Genomic DNA, 17152 nt, shown 5'->3' with positions numbered 1-17152 from the left:
TTTGAAAAGCTTCAACTGAATTATTTCTCTTTATGTATTGATTTTAGTCATGCCAAAGTATTACCATAGACCTCTACCATTACACTATGCAGAGCGAGTCCTCTTGTTAATAAACAATCTTTGGTCCACCGCGCAGGTGCGCATCCCTCAGCAGGTGCGCGTGCAGCGTCATTCCCTGGTTACAGCTGCCAGGAAGAAAAAGATTTCTTCAGTCATTAGTTGCAATGTCCGCGCTAACGCGGCGAAGCTCCCTCGGAAAAAGTCGGTTTTAGCTTCTTGTTTGTTTTAAGCTCGCAGTGTGTAGAAGAAGTTGCATTTTATGAGTAAGGAGGAACAGGTGGAGGTCCAGGCGGAACATGGCTAAAGAAACACAAGAAGAGGAAAATCCGAACTCCGAATACGGTGAGCTGACGTCGGCCGTTGGTGTTCTCAGAGGATCTGCTTTCAGCGTTAAAGTAAAAATTTCCAAAGGCAGCTGAGAAAACTCTGAAATGAACGAGTTTAGAGTTAAATACTTTGTGAGAGCTGTGTTCATTTTTTGTGTCACGCCATTTTCTTTTTAGAGTTTTAAGTTAAAGTTTCTAACTCTTTTTTTTTTCTTTTTTTTTTTAAATGAAGTGGTTATTAGCATAAACCCACTGTTTCTAACGTGGATTTTTTTAAATGACTGTTAGGTCGTTAAAGTTCAGTGATATCTTAATTATCTTCCTGTTTAACAGTAGGCCGTGTGCCAATATTAGTCTAATCAAACTGTTTTATTGTTTTACAGATAACCTAGTTTTATTGTGACAGTTTTATTACTGACAAATCAGGACACCTCAGAAACCTGACTCTAAGAAAAAAGACAGTATCCAATGGGAGAAATAAGAAGGCTAAAATAGTTTTAAATAATTGCATCCTTTCCTTTAAAATTTCTTCCATTATTAATGTAATGCTTAGATTTAATCACAGTGTCAGTTGAGCATGGCCTTATGGTCAAATGTGTTAACTGTGTAGTGTTGGGGTTCGAAGGATTAGATACTAACTAACTAAATACTTGGTTATCTCTCATCTAAATACCAGTTTGTTCTCCCTGATGAGAATCCTCAGTTATTTAGGCTTGAAAGTTGCCTAAATCAACGTTTTATCATGAAAATATGTGCAGTTTATTTCTATAATGATCAGTTAACATTGTTTCATATTAGGGCGAATGTACACATAAGCACTATTAGTCTGCATAGTGTAAAAGCAGGGAGTCTGTGTTGCATTAGTTAACAGATTGTGGCCTTGTGGCCTTGTGGCTTGTGATTGTGGTTTGCACACAAACTCTAAAACTGGAGATGCTTAGATTCTTAAAAGACAAATTCTGTTGCTGCTGATGAAAACGTTTTGGCCACTTCACCTTGTGGAACGGAGTCTGCTCTGTTGGAGTACGTCATGAGTCTGTTGGCACTCTGGCAGGTTTGATAAGGCTACAATAAACAAACCCTCCCTGGAGGTAAACATACATGGATGGATGGATTTCATGTCCTTCCATATAAGATGTAAAAACCAGGTGACCACAGCATCACTGGCAGCTGGACCTCTGTTTCTTAAAAATTTGTGTGTGTGTGTGTGTGTGTGTGTGTGTGTGTGTGTGTGTGTGTGTGTGTGTGTGTGTGTGTGTGTGTGTCTCAATTCAGATGAGTGGTCTAATGATGATTCAGCTTTAAAGCTATTCTTTGTTGCTCTGATTGGCTTCACAGGGAAGTAGAAATCATTTTCAGGGCTTTGGACACTTCCTGATTCATTAGTGAGAGATTTGTTTGCTCCCTTTTTTGGAGCTGTTGCACTTTGGTCTTGGTTAAGAAAGTTTAGACAGTGTTGAGAAAGATGTGCCTTATTGCAAATCATTGGCCGCAAAACTTGTTAAGCCTGCCTGGTTCAACAGGTGAACCAATGTTAGAACATAACTCTGTTAATAAAGCTAATGTAGGAGACAGGAGAATCGCACATAGGCTTTATTTTACATTCTTAACACATTTATAAAATGACTGAGTTAAATAAAATGATTTTGGTGTCAGCTGTCTGATAGTGAGTTGGAGTTTGTAGATTTGTTGCTGTTCTTGGGATCATTGTCCTGTTACATTACACAGCAACACACAGCCAAGCTTAACCTGTCAGACAGGTTTGGCATTTCACTCTACGGCATTTGACAATTTCCCCAGTACCCTTAATAATGGGTTTTGACACCTCTAGTATATATCAATAAAAACATGGTTAGATGCTCATTAGAATAGGTTCCTATTTTTTCCAAGGGTAAACACTGACAAAGACAACTCTCATTCCACAGGTCGGATTCGAACCAAGCTGTACAGTATATGGTCGCCTGCTCATCCCAGTGAGCTAAACTGGCTCTTGTTCATGGTTGACTTTACACAGTTGGTATGGGGTGTTTGTGCTGACATGGTTGTGTCTGTCTGAAGGACACTGTCCTAGAACTCTTGTGATTTGTTCACATACAACTTTGCAAACTTAAATCCTGCAGCCATGTTCTTTTGTGGGAGAATAAGCTTCTTCTTTCTTTTTCATTATTTTTTTCAAATTGATGTTCTAATAAGAAAACCTTTCTCTGGTTATTGTAGCCATTGGAATGTTTAATCACAAGATATCCAGGAGTCGCATAACATTTGAATATTTAAAAAACCCAAAAACACCCCCGTTGTAAATCCGTCTCTGCCGGCTACAATTAACCAAGCCATAATTTCTTTTTACAGACAAACCGAAGAATTTAGGCAACATCTATGTTTTTCTTTGTGTCAGAGTCTCCTTGTGCCACTTCTATGTTAAGTCATTGCTTTAACTGGTTGCATTGCTTTGGGTTTAAAGGACTGGGTCTGTTCTGTAATCTGCCTCATTCATCTTAAGACAGGGTCATGCGATAACTTTCGTATTCATGGTCCTTTGTAATTTTTTCAAACTCAAGCTGTAAAATACCAGCCTGTAGGAGGTTCAAAGTTTAAAGGTTTAAGGCTTTGCATCAGTTTTTTACGAGGTGTGTCATCTAAAGGTGCAGACTGTCATTTACTCTAAACACACAACAGCGTCCTAGCAGATGAAATCTGACACTCACGGAAAAACAAACCAGTGAAAAGCTGTCTGTGTTGTCAGCATTTTGTATCTCTGACGTTTCTCTAAGTATTTCTCGAGTGGAGATTTGGAGGACGTTAGTGTAGTCTTTTCAATGAATTGTTTGTTTGACACACCTGATATTTCAATGACTGAACAATACTGAGATGAAAAACTTTCTGATCTTATGTGTTGCAGTAATTGGCATTTTATTAGCCCTTCCTGTTTTGAAGGATTACACTATAATGTACATTTAGCTTTTTGTTATGGCCACTTATTGCCAGCTTTGAATCACATGATTGGCCCTGAAGTTCATACATCCTGTTGTAATATTTGCATCCTTCTCGGAAAGCCTGAGGGACTATGTGCAATGTTGACACACTGTCCTTTCAGCTCTATTCAAATTACTCAGTGAGACGACTTTTAAATGTTGTAACTTTTAAGCTACCTTATGCTTTTAGTTTTCATAAAGTGAGGAGTGCAGCTTTTTCTTATGATCAAATATGAAGTACACGTGGATTACAAAGCCATAAATTGTTTAGTCATTGTATTTAATACCATATGAGGGTGGCTTGTCCTATCGGGTTATTCCTGCTCGACAGGATAATGCAGATCTGACTTTGGTGGATGGAATTTTTTTTTTCAGCTGAAAGTCTCTCAAAGAAGTTTCCTGAGTTTCATTGTTTGCAATTAAACTAGTACACTTTGCTTTGTAGAGGCAGGACAGTCTCATTGTTTCAATTCAAATTCTATTTTTAAAAAAAACTATGTCGACAAATGATTATCCTGAGAGCTGCTGCTGTCAGTGCTGTGCTTCACTCAGTCATTTTTTTTTACTCCCTATGGTATGATTAAACATATATTTTCTAACATAAAATATGCATTTTATTTTATATTCAGACCCGCTTGATTTGTAAGTCCACTGTATTCATTGTTGGTTCCTGCTAACTGTCCCTCTCTCTGTTCCAGGAAACAACAATGACATATTTCTTCCTAGTAATTCAATTCCTGTCATAGTGATTATACAGCAACACCTCTATGAACAATCAGCCCATAAAATATGAATGCAAGTCCCTGAAAGTTTTCCTTATTCACTTAGAAGTAATTCATTAACTTTAAACAGAGGGTGCCTGTTTTTTAAAGTTAAACAAATCTAACTATAAGAAATATTTCAGGAACTGGCTAAATAAAACTCCAGTATAACCAGGTTGAAAGATGGCAATGGTCAAAATGTCTTTATCCAAAAAGGCCTGTTTTAATAACTGCAACTTGTCCATTGTTGCACAGTTATACATTAAATCAGCAGTTCAAAAATGTGTAAGAAACTGCTAATGTGTCCTTGATCATCTGTTCACAAATAAGGAAGTTGTTGATTAATGGCGAATGTTTGCCTTTCCCAGGACAACCAGCGCAGTTTGACCATAATTTCAAAGGACCTGTAAAGAATAGGTAAGTCTGACTCAAAGCTCACTGGATAGGTGGTGAAATTCTTACATTTTAACCCCCCTGTCCTCTGTCCAGCTGTGTGGTTCCTGGTGTAGTGTGTGTGTGTGTTTTCTTTTGGCCTAGGAAGACACATTTATCACATTTAATGAAGACACATTTAACAAAATCAAAAACCCATGCAAAGCTTACCCTGTTCACTTTACTTAATACTATCTCACTTTCTTTTTCTTTTCTTTTTTTTCTTTTTTTTTACACAGAGGGTGTACAGATATAATCTGCTGTATTCTCTTCCTGCTGGTCATCATTGGCTACATAGTAGTTGGAGTTTTAGGTAAGAGAAACCCAACCCTGCCAGCACAGGCATTATGTGCCCAACTGTGTTTTCATATGTCCTCATGTTTTTCACTTCATACTCATTGCTGCTATATACTATAAAATACTATAAATACTATAAAATAATAATGACAATAATAGTGAAAGAAAGTCCTAGGACAGTTATTTGCCATTGAGGAGACAAGATGCAGTGGGGATAAAAGAGACCTGGAGTCTTTTAGTCTTCCTCACAGGTACTCTAAAACGGCGGTCGGAAGGCAACAACTCAAACTCACTGTGAAGTGGATGGTTCAAACAACTCATAATAGAATGAGCCTTTCTAAGCACATTTCTATTGTAAATGGCCAAAAGTCCATCTTGCCAGCGCCCTGAAATTTTGCTAGCAGTTTTTACCAGAAGTCCCAACCGATTCTTATTCTTCACCGTCAGGTTACCAAACCAGGCAGCGATACAAAAAGACATCACAGATTCGAACACAACTTCTATAAAACAAAGACAACATCTCAGATGAGACATTAAATGATCTCATTTTCCTTAAAAAGAACAGTCTTTGTTGAACATTTTTTTTAGTAGTGGCATCAGCATGAGATTCAAAACACAGTTTATGGTCAAGTACCACACCTAGATATTTATAACTCTCAACTATCCCAATATCGGCAGATTTAATGATAGTGGGTGATGAGCTATAAGAGGACTTCCTAAAATCAATAATCATGTCTTTAGTTTTTGACACGTTAAGTGAAAGGAAGGACTCATCACACCAATTCACAAAATCATCTACAACCTGTCCATGGCCTGACTCGTCCCCCACTAGAAGACTGACGATCACTGTGTCGTCAGCAAACTTCAGGATATGTCTGTTCGTGAAATTGCTGCGACACTCATTCGTGTACAGAATGAACAGTAGGGGAGAGAGGCAGCAACCCTGGGGTGATCCAGTAGAGGAGGAGAGCACATCAGAAAATACATGATTCACCCTCACGCATTGTGACCTATTAGTCAGAAAGTCTGTCACCCAGCCGACCAGACTAGTGTCAAGCTTGAAATAATTGTAAAGCCTGTCAGCAAGTAAGAAGGGTTGAATTGTATTGAATGCTGATGAAAAGTCAGCAAATAATAATCTTGCATGGGTGTGGGGGGCCTCAAGATGCTTATACAAGAGATGCAGGAGTGTGACAGCAGCATCCTCCACACCTCTCCCTGCTCTATAGACGAACTGGAAGGGGTCAAGATGGTGTTCAACATGCATTAAAATCTCCATCTTAATTATCTTCTCAAATAACTTCATCACTAAAGAAGTCAGAGCCACAGGCCTAAAATCATTCAGTACCTTAGGAGAACTGCCCTTAGCAACAGGAACAATGATGGCATGTTTCCAAATCTTAGGTACTGTCTGTAGCTCTGAAGAAAGTGAGAAGATATGGTGAAAAATCCCACTCAGCTGATCAGCACAAGTTCTCAGTACCTGTCCACAGATGTTGTCAGGTCCAGGACTCTTGCTTTTAGTGTTTCTAAAAAGATTAGCTACCCCCCTCTCATCAATACAAATTGATGGGGGAGTGATAGTCTTTTCCCTCAGTGTGCTGGTCTGCCTAGAACAGTCAAGGTTCTCAAAACGAAGGTAAAAACTGTTAAGACTGTCTGCCAGATGTTTGTCAGAGGTAAACCCCTCTAAGGTCTAATTAGTCATGTGTCCGTGTTTTTCGTATGAAGCTACTATGTAGTTGATATAAAGAACTAGGTAGGGTGGAAGAGCAAGCCTGCCTCTATACAGCAGGCTATAACAATATGTAACCCATCAAGTCACTAGTTAACTTTCTGACTTCACAGAAACTACTGGTTTTTAGAATCATTCATCGTTCATGAATTTTGTTGCATTTAGACCAATTTGTGTTAACTATTTTTCCCTCTTGTCAAACCAGAAGATTCATTTAATGGCAGAGATTTACAGCTCTTGATTTATAAATGCCAAGTAGATTACATGATGTAAAGGATTACACTTGTTGTTTCTTTCAGTTGTTTAGTTTCTATTGTTACTATGAACAGCTATGTTTTTCATATAGTTCCAGTCAGCAGCTTTTTATTGCTCTGTCATCAAACTCATTCCAACACTCAGGGCCATCTGTTATCTAGAGCAAACACAGCGGCCTGATGGGTCATGAAGTGACCTTATTTGTGTGTTCAATGGCTAGTATTTCCCAAATCTATTTCCTCCATTGAGATTATTAAAAGCACTGCACACAAGGGTGGATTTATAGTGGGAGAAATCTGCAAGCAACACATTGAACAAGATGGATTGGGTCAAACATTTACACGATTGGCTTTTAGTTTCTTTCTGAGTATTAATTTGTGCTTTTTTTTCCTCCCCTCTGTCAGCTTGGATCTATGGAGATCCAAGAGATATTCTTTACGCAAGAAACTCAACTGGCTGGTTCTGTGGAGTTGGGCCAAATAAGTAATTTAACCATTGTTTAGAGTCATTTTATTTAAATATAGAAAATATATACACACTTAATAATATAATATGAAATAAAAACTTTATTCATGTCTTTCAGAGACCGACCCAACTTGCTTTACTTTGACATTCTCAAATGTGCAACGTCTGTCAATGTGATGGCAAGTGTTCTCAATGGTTTCCAGTGTCCAACCACGCAGGTACACACAGCTGCTGCAGTTTGCTGTTCCTGTTCAAACTCTTTACTTTCCTCTCTGTGCTGCATAAATATTCCTATTTTTTCATTACCCATAGGTGTGTGTGAAAGAATGTCCCTCTGACTTCTGGGCCGTGAAGATAGAGTCGTACCTTGGTGAAAAACCTGCAAACGTTTTCAATCCAAATTACTGCGTGCCATCTCTTAACCTCAACAATTCTAACTTGGTAAGCTACAAACGGTGTTTAAAAGAAAGTATTCTTGTCACGCTACTGGGCTGGCGGCGTGAACAGCCAACTTTGTGAAGATCATAACTCGAGAACAGGGAAACTTGAGACTTTCAATTTGATTTTCAAATCTCAGTAAAGTTTGAATATTAGTGACCTCGATGCTTAAAGTCAAGGTCAGAGGTCATGTTTTTTGTACAATATCCTAGGAAATCAGATCTATTAAAAATCTTGGACGAGTTCAAATCTCGGTGACCTTGACCTCAAAGTCAGTGTCAGAAAATCTTAAAATAACTTGCATTAACTCATAGAAGATGTTGCGTAGAGGTTTCAGATTTATGCCATAGCTGCAGTCTAGGAGGCAGGGCTAGCACTGGTGGCTGTCTCTATTTTTATGTATTCTATGTATGCAGTATTTATTTTTGGCCAAAACTTGATTGTTAAACATGTTTTTCAGAGTGTTAGTGAGATTGTACAAAAGGAGCGGTGTCCTTTCATGCTCATACCTACAACCCCTGGTCAGTAACAAATTCACATTACTGCTTTCATTTAAATTTCCTTGTATGTTCAATACACAGTACAGTACCTTGTGTATAGAGATCTAAAAAACATTCTAACTCCATATTTATGGTTAATTTTATTTTCCCTTTTTGTTCTGTGTGGTTAGTGCTGGGGAGATGTTTTCCTGATATCACAGCCTTGGGGAACATACCTTTATACTTTGCGAATGTTCCAGGCTTGCCTGCCTCAGTGAATGACACTGTTGCCCTCATCAAAAATGGCACTGGGTAATAGACATTATCAAGATGACTATGAATCTAAATGAACCCACAGACTTTAATAATCTTGTGTCTTTTTCCTCCTTATCAACAGCACAGGGTTGGTGGTTTTGTGAGTCTCTGTTGAGCCGTAGCGTAGCAGCTAGTTCTAGTTGCTCTTGTTGCTGCGTTTAACTCACTTATACACAGCGGCCTTAGATTTCATGTGACACACTGTCTTGGGATTTGCAGCCCTAAAGCATTAATGAGTAGTTGTCTTACACTCTCTGTCTGCCTATGCTGAATATCTTGGGTTATTTCTGGTTTCTATGACTTCCCAGCTTTATTAGTGTCACATTAGACATGTAGAACATAATTATATAAAAATGGTCACTGTTGGCTGCATGATGATCTTTTTACGCACCTTTTAATTACCCCCGTACCACTTTTAGAAATGGGTTTTAAATGCTGTTGTTCGTTGGGGTTTTTTTTGTTTTTTTTTTTGTTTTTTTTTGTTTTTTTCATTTGTAGTATTTGTTTTATCTGATGATGACTTTTTACTATTTAAAAGCAAAGGTGCCACCATCACATCTTGTCCTGTTTTGTCTTCGTTAGGGGCATTATCAACAGCTTTAACGCTAAGGACATCGCCACCCGAATCTTTGCAGATTTTGCATCGTCATGGCCGTGGATCATCCTGTGAGTTTCCCTGCTGAACCAGCATTGCACACTGCCACCTGCTGATGTACAGATAGAAGTCAGATTTTGTAATGAAGTTTTGATGATATCGAATAAGCCTTAACACAAAGTAGTAGTGTCAACTTAATATCTAAAATGCTGTATCAGGTGCTCTGTCTTAATAAGAAAACTAACAGAATACAATCACTTTCAATTATTATTTTTAATATAAAAATAAATGATTACTGTATATTAATATACTTGTCAGTGAGTTCAGATGATCTGTTTGCTATCAAAAAGGTACCAAGTTATTGTTTAAAGCATGTGGTTATCAGCATACACTTACATCCTCTTCACGGGGAACACCTGCACAGTGTAATTCAATTAGAAACATGACATGAATTCTGCTTTTACATAATCTATGCATTTTCTTTTTGTCATGTAGGTTAATGATTTCAATGTATTGCAAATACACTACTGCCCTCACAATTGCTTCAGGAGCAAATATAAAATATTACCTTATTGACAGTGTCAGCAAAAAAGTAAATGGTACCAGTAGAAGTTGTGGCAGAGGCTTTGTATGAGATTACATTAAGTTGGATATGTGTTCTTAATATAGTTTACATCTTTCTCACGGCTTTCTTTTTACCTTAAAATCGTTGCTTTAATTTCTTATAAATGTCCTAACTGTCCCTCCATCCTGTCCACTTGTACTGTCTCAGTGGTTTGGTGATAGCCATGCTTGTCAGTCTGTTGTTCCTGTTGCTGTTGAGGTTTACCGCTCCAGTCATGGTGTGGGTCCTCATCATTGGAGTGTTGGCTGCTGGAGCTTATGGTAAATACACACCTGGAATAGTTTTTAAATCAGGCACACAGAGGTGCAGTGATGTCTGGATATAAAGAGGACCTAGTTATTTTATTTGTTGAAATACAAAGTGAAGTTAAAAAAAAACAAAAACAATTTTTTTCTTTTTTTTTTCTTTTTTCAGGAATATGGCACTGCGCCTGGGAATATATAAACTACAAACAAAACTCTGCTACCATCACTACAATTGGATTCACCACAAATTTCCAGAGTTATCTAGAAGTCCAAGAGACTTGGCTGGCATTCTGTGAGTGTCATTAAAATGCTATTTAGTTCTAACCTTTGCTGTGCTGTTCAAATGTCACCAAATATTTCTCTGTCTCGTCTTTGTAATGTTCTCAGAGGTTGAGAGCGAGCAAGCTGTGGGTGCATTAATAAGCTAATTGGGTCAAGTGTTGGATATAAAAGTAAATAAATTAATCTAGAACTGGAAATTATGCATTTACACTAGAAAGAAAGTGCTTTTCTTTATATGGCCATTTTGACAGTTTATGCACAGCAGCTATTCTGTGGTATTTTACAAGTAAGAGTACAGAGGAAAAGAGAGGTATAAAATCTAAATAAACAAGGACATTATTGGCACATTATGTGTGTACTGAAATCAGTATATCTAAAAATAAATGCAATAAAACCACTGTTGGCTTGCAGGAATTGCATGTCATGTTTACAGCACCTCTTGAATAATGACATTGTAAAACAGATTCAGTAACACAAATATCCTTTAGTTTGGGGGTTATAGTTTTCTTTGTTTTACACTGACACATTAAGCATTGGTAGCTTAATGTTGATTGTTAAAAGATGAATTCTTTTGTGTGTCTGGGCCAAAGGCCACAGTTTATTCGGCAGTAGTTACACACAGTAAAATATACAAAACAAGTATACACACATACACATACATGAGTAAGGTACATGGGTATATAAAAGTTCAAAGCTAGGCATGTTAAAAGATCAGAACAAATAAAGTACATTACAAGTAAAGTAACAGGGAGAACACATGTGGGCTAATATCTGTGTGTATGATTGTGGTGTGTAGCAGTTGGGTGTGGGCTTGTTCTTTTTTGTGACTCTCGTTATTCTGCTCCTCAGTGATAATTTTATGCATAGTTGAGGGGATCCTTCTGCTGACCCTCATCTTCTTGCGCACAAGAATCCTCATTGCCATTGCCCTCATCCAGGAGTCCAGCAAGTAGGTTAAACAAAACGAAAAATCATCCACAGGACTGGCTCGCTTTTAACAAATGTGATGTGAATAATTCAATTCTTAATCTTAAAAGGGACTCTATTAGTTTTACTTATCACAATAAAAGTAACAGTGCGTTTTTTATCTTATTGTGAAAATGTCACACAACCTTGGCATGACCTCATGATGTGTGTTGATATTCTGCAGAGCTATCAGCTACATGATGTCCACTCTGCTGTACCCTGTGGTCACCTTTGTTCTCCTGGTGGTGTGTGTGGCTTACTGGGGAGCTATTGCTTTGTATCCATTATTGTTATGTTTGCATGTGTGTACATGTTATTCTCAGGCTACACTATGGTCTGTAATATATAGATGATATTTGATAAACGCTTTCAGTTCTTTTCTTAAACAAATGGATGCAGATATTTGGCTACTTCAGGAAGTCCCACCTACAAAGTGGTGGCTCTGAACTCCACCATGAACGACTGTAGTAGTATCGATGGCACCAAGAACTGTGACCCTCTGGTGAGCCTACTGGGGATAAATTTTCAAAACATTTTTTTCCTTGACTTGTCTAGGAGATAATTAACTGTAATTCAATTCAGGGTCACCTGATCCAGCCCTAACTATAATCTTCATAATAAGGCTGAAAGTTTTGATTTTTTTTTTTTATCTTAAAAATAGAGAGGGATGTTTTGTGAATTCAAACTGGGACCTGGCTCCATAGCAAAGGGACCTGATAGCTGAAGTTTTACCTCACGGTCTTGGAGCAAAGTGTTGTGATATGATGATTGATAGAGTCTTGTCATTCAGGATTAAAGAGGATTTAAAACGATTGTTTAATTGGTTAATAATTGGTTTACTGTTTGTTTGTTTGTTTTTGGTAGCCTTTTGGCAAATACATGCACAACCATTTCATATGGTTGTGCTACTTTCTTGTTCTCCTCGCAGAACTTCACCTCATCGGATTACCCAAACTGCCCCTCAGCCAGCTGCATCTTCATCAACTACAATAGCACGGACACCTTCCGGAAGAACCTCCAGTACCTGCACATCTACAACGTGGTGGCTTTTCTCTGGTGTGTCAACTTTGTCATTGCTCTTGGACAGTGCACGCTGGCTGGAGCTTTCGCCTCCTACTACTGGGCTTTCGAAAAACCGTCTGACATCCCCATGTTCCCTCTCTTTGGAGGTTTTATACGCTCACTCAGGTAGGTTAATGAGCAACTACCACATCCTGCAACAATGAATGAGTAAAGAGTAAATGACCCAGAGGTGCCATTTTGAGACCCAATTCTTTTTATATGATTACAGTATGTTTCAGAGGATAACGCACACAAAGCCTAATATTTTCATAATTTATAATTGGGGGGGCTGAAGAAATATTAGAAACGTGGATTATTTTTCCATTAAGCTGCCGCGGATGACTGTGAACGTAACTTTGTTTTATGTTCTGTAACTAGTCAAACGTTTTTACCTAGAAGTCAAAGTCTTCAAGTAGAGGGTGATTCTTAGTACAGGCCGACCGCAGCAATTAAACCAGCCACATCTCTATTTTTTATTTTAACTTTGATTTGTAAATTGTCTGCTGTACACAGCTAATCTAATATTTCCTGACATGATGTCCCACATAAGTTTTGTTCTTCTTAAAAAAAAAGAACTACATTATCAATGCTGCTATTTCATCATTCATTCTTCAGCACGTTGCATTCAGTAGCCAGTAGACACATGTCAGTATAAAAGATGGACATGCCAACATAATGCCAGCCACTGATTTTTCATGTCCTGTTTTGAAGCCTTGACTTGAGCGCTGTAATCTTAGTGTTTTGAAACCAGATGTCATGAGGCTGATCAGACTGAGAAACTGAGGGACACCCCATTCATTGCTAACCATTGGCCATATCCTAAGTAATACTCCTTCCAGATTCTAAAAATGATCCCAATTTACAAAATGGACTTGATGTTGTATTTACGAAACTAACAACTGGACCTAAAATCTTACCACAGAGCGAAGGAGCTAAAGAAGATTTTCACATATGTCTTTGTAAAAACAGAAGTGTCTGTTTAATTGTCGTTGCCAGTTTTAGGCATTCAGTATTAGTTTAGTTTTTACACCTGGAATCTACATATATCTTTTAAACTGGCTAAGAATACAACATGTAATGATTTTTCAAGGTACCATTTGGGCTCTTTGGCATTTGGTGCTTTGATCCTGACCCTGGTTCAGATCATGAGGTTGATCCTGGAGTACATTGACCAGAAAACAAGAGGTAAGAGTGATAATATTCTCAGATGTCACTGCCACAGGATACGAGTAAAAGTATATTTTGAAATAACTGGGTGGTCAAAGATGTTTATATACTAAGACACTAAGAATTTTCCCTGACTTGTCGTCTCCAGGGTCGCAGAACAGTTGTGTGCGTTTTATATTGTGCTGCCTGAAGTGCTGCTTGTGGTGTCTGGAGAAGTTCATAAAGTTCATCAACAGGAACGCTTACATCATGGTGAGAGGACATCATGTGAAAAACAGCCTTTGATATTAACTATAAGCGTTTCTTTTTCTACTCTAAACATGATAAAATTTGTTTTACTATCTTTACATAATTTATCCAGTATTTCACTGGAGTCTGAAAATCACTCTGTTTTTTTTTTTGTTTGTTTGTTTGTTTGTTTGTTTTGTCAGATTGCCATTTATGGGAAAAACTTCTGTGTCTCAGCCAAAAATGCTTTTCAGCTGCTCATGAGAAATGTGATAAGGTTTGTGTTGTAGTTATTTCCACAGTAAAGGGTCTGTGCTTAGTACTTCATGCTTACAGTTCCTGTAATGCTTGTACAGAACATGAATGTATTTGCACATGTTTGAGAGACTGAGTGATTTAGTGTCGTGTTTCTCCGTCCTGCCCTGCTTGTGCTCTCAGGGTTGTGGTGCTCGATAAAGTCACAGACCTGCTGCTATTCTTTGGGAAGCTGATGGTGGTTGGAGGTGTAGGTAAGGACGACATCGATTCATCTAGCAAATCTGTCACTGTGGGGTTTTTTTGTAAAAATACTCTGTAGCAGGTTTTATGTTATTATAGAATATTTTCAATTAAATTTGTAGATTGATTTTTAATCTGTTGGGGAGATGTTCCAATTTATATTTATAAAGGAACTAGACGAGTCTGGCCTGGTCCAAACTCGTCTGCCTTTTAAGCTGTTACAATTGTCAACAAGTTGATAAATGGTCTTTGTGCTGTGTGCTGGTGAGTGTAGTGGAAGCATCAGAGAAAACTCAAAACAGCTGCAAGCTACATCCGCAAACATGGTGGAGAGGCAAATTTATGAGATTAAAAAAACAAATCAGCCATGCTGTGCATAGAGCTGGTAAAGAGTGCACAAGGCAGAAACACTGCCAGTGTGTTTGGAAGCTGCCAGGGACGAAATGTCACAGACACGCACACGATGTGCACCCAGGGTGAGACGGGAACGCCCTGTGGGTTGATCACTGTGACTGACTCTGAGACACTCTCATTTAAATCACCAGTAATCTCTCATTGGAGTATGATTGAACTTTGAAGTTAAATAAGTGGAAACTGGAAAAGTTCAGTTTCTAGTTGAGTTCCTGCCAAACAGAATCTGTTTCAGTTGTTTGTAGCTGCATGTTAAAACAATTAGTGCTTTAAGGGGAGTGCTAAAACACAGGAAGTTCAAACAATCAATTTAAAGAAAAAGTACAACTAAAATATATACAAAGCTGCAATAGTTTACATTCAATCATTAAAAAAAGTGATAAATGCTAAATTAGAAAGTACAAAAGAAACCCTGAAAATGATGAAAGCATCTCAGCAGCATTTGGTCACTGCTGATTAAACTCTAATATCTCAGTTTGTCCGAAAGAATAGGTTCTGAAGTCTGAATCTCCTTTCCAGGTGTTTTGTCCTTCTTTTTCTTCTCTGGACGAATTAAGCTGCCGGGCTCCAGCTTCCGTTCCGAGAACCTCAACTACTACTGGATGCCAATAATTGTGAGCTAATCTCTTTTTTTAGGATAGTTGTCCTTGTTTCCATTTTTCAGGGATTTGTCGTTGATTTATTTTTTTCCTTTGTTCCTGTAGACGGTGGCGTTGGGTAGCTACCTCATAGCACACGGATTTTTCAGCGTGTATAACATGTGTGTGGACACACTCTTCCTCTGCTTCTGTGAGTAAATACAGTTTACTGAATAATGTTTGATCACATTATTTCCACATAAGCGAGCAGCGCATTGCTCACACTCGTCTTCCTGTCTCACCCACAGTGGAAGATCTGGAGCGTAATGATGGATCTGCAGAGAGGCCGTACTTCATGTCTAAAGGCCTCATGAAAATCCTCAATAAATCCAACAAGATTCAAAAAAAGCAGAAAGCTAAGGACTGAAGATATTTGTTGGGGTTTTCTGCATATGTATATGAAACCACACAAAACTGTCACACACATTCAGGATGTCTTTCTTTGTATCTCTTCACTTTTAGATATCGTTAGCTAGGTTTAACAAAATTACTCTGCAATTTAGCACTTTTTAATAGCTTGCTTTTTGTTTTAACATTTATATTTAGTATTAATGACTGTACATATAAAAGGACCGAGAGATTCCAAGTAATGCAAATCTATTCATCTGTTCATAAGCACTTTTCTGTAAGGTGATCTTTCTTTTGCTTTAGCAGCATTTAATCCTCCTGCTGGTTGATTGGTTGTTACAGTTTTGAATGTCAGTTGAAAGTTAAGACTCAATGTACAACTTGAATTCTAGAGAAACATTTAAGCTAATTTCTAAAAATGCTCTTACCGGTATATATTTTGAGATTTGTAAAGCTTTTATACATTTTTATGTTCACAATATTGTTAATTAATTGTAAAAGAATAAAGTTGTAAATATGAACATCTGCCTCCATTATCTGATCTCACATTGGCCTTGTATAGTGCACTCTGCAGGATTGTACTGCATGAATTGTAGATTGGGGTTTCTAGTCAGTTTAAAGCTGACCGATAAATCTGCCCCATTTCACAATAGGAAGAGATATTGATTTATTCACTGATCTGATTTTGGAGAGTGCCTTGTATATTATTATAGTCAGTAGTTTGGGGGTTTTGAGATTATGGATAGCACCACAATTGATAGTGTTTATAATTTGACCTGATTAGGCTTAAATTTCTTTTTTCACTGTAGAATTAATTTGATGATGGTCTAAAAATGTATTCACATTAATCCCTTATTGTAATTCTAATCTGTCAGATGGAATGAAGTCTATTTCTAAATAAATATATGTTTGGAGCATTTTAATTCCTTTACAACTGCAATCTAGGAAGTTTATCATGTTATTGTTTTGTCAGGCTTCGGGGTTGTTCCAGATGGGTGTATGCATGGGATTAATGAAGACTGAAGATTTTTAAAAACTCCCACCATGCTGTCATAGATGAGCCAATATTAATGCTTTTAAAGCATACGTGTCATTTGATGTTTCAGCTACTGAATGGTAGCACTGAAATCTCTATTTTTACATAGTTTTACCTAGAATTATTTTATTCCTCAATTATTTTCATTAAATATATTTTATGAATATTTAATTTTCCAGTCTGAATAAAAGTCCCTGAAAGTTTTTATTCTTTGAGGCTCCAGTACTGTGTTCCGAGCACATATGGGTTTTCTTTTTTTAACTGGTTAGCTAGAAATCAACCTGATTTGTTCCCATGTTCAAAATTTGGCAAGTGCCGTCTTTGTCCTAACAATCGAGTTCTGTTTCATTCTTTTTTTTGGTTTGTTTTAAATCAATAATTTCATTTGATTTTAGTTTTGCCTTGTGTATTAAGCTCAGCATTTCCTGTTCCTGGGAGAAAACATAGGCTTTGTCTAAGGATTTAATTGTTTCTTCTAATTGTTACCCTAACACAAGAGGAAGGTTAAGTGCTTGA

The 17152-nt window shown here is 37.6% G+C and overlaps 1 protein-coding gene across 2 annotated transcripts; it reads left to right on the top strand.

Annotated features, from left to right (window-relative positions):
* The first annotated feature begins 142 nt into the window (after nucleotides 1–142).
* slc44a4 (solute carrier family 44 member 4) lies at nucleotides 143–16121 on the top strand. 2 transcript variants are annotated; one of them, XM_004548957.6, is made up of 23 exons: nucleotides 143–402; nucleotides 4488–4536; nucleotides 4791–4864; nucleotides 7243–7321; nucleotides 7422–7521; nucleotides 7616–7744; nucleotides 8202–8262; nucleotides 8412–8532; nucleotides 8618–8635; nucleotides 9118–9201; nucleotides 9903–10015; nucleotides 10170–10292; nucleotides 11132–11231; nucleotides 11433–11525; nucleotides 11648–11750; nucleotides 12177–12436; nucleotides 13401–13495; nucleotides 13626–13729; nucleotides 13909–13982; nucleotides 14144–14214; nucleotides 15134–15228; nucleotides 15319–15403; nucleotides 15501–16121. In XM_004548957.6, exons 1-23 carry the CDS (start codon nucleotides 357–359, stop codon nucleotides 15617–15619), a joined length of 2196 nt encoding a protein of 731 aa, XP_004549014.3. In that variant the 5' UTR covers nucleotides 143–356; the 3' UTR covers nucleotides 15620–16121. The 2 variants fall into 2 exon arrangements, with proteins under 2 accessions (XP_004549014.3, XP_004549016.3); XM_004548959.6 differs by lacking the exon at nucleotides 8618–8635 and having other exon boundaries at nucleotides 144–402.
* Nucleotides 16122–17152: the final 1031 nt, after the last annotated feature.

This window comes from Maylandia zebra, linkage group LG22 (assembly GCF_041146795.1).
Source record: "Maylandia zebra isolate NMK-2024a linkage group LG22, Mzebra_GT3a, whole genome shotgun sequence".
In the NCBI taxonomy this organism is placed as follows: Eukaryota; Metazoa; Chordata; class Actinopteri; order Cichliformes; family Cichlidae; genus Maylandia; species Maylandia zebra.
The sequence above is the reverse complement of the archived record's forward strand: the minus strand, read 5'-3'. Positions and strand labels throughout refer to the sequence as shown.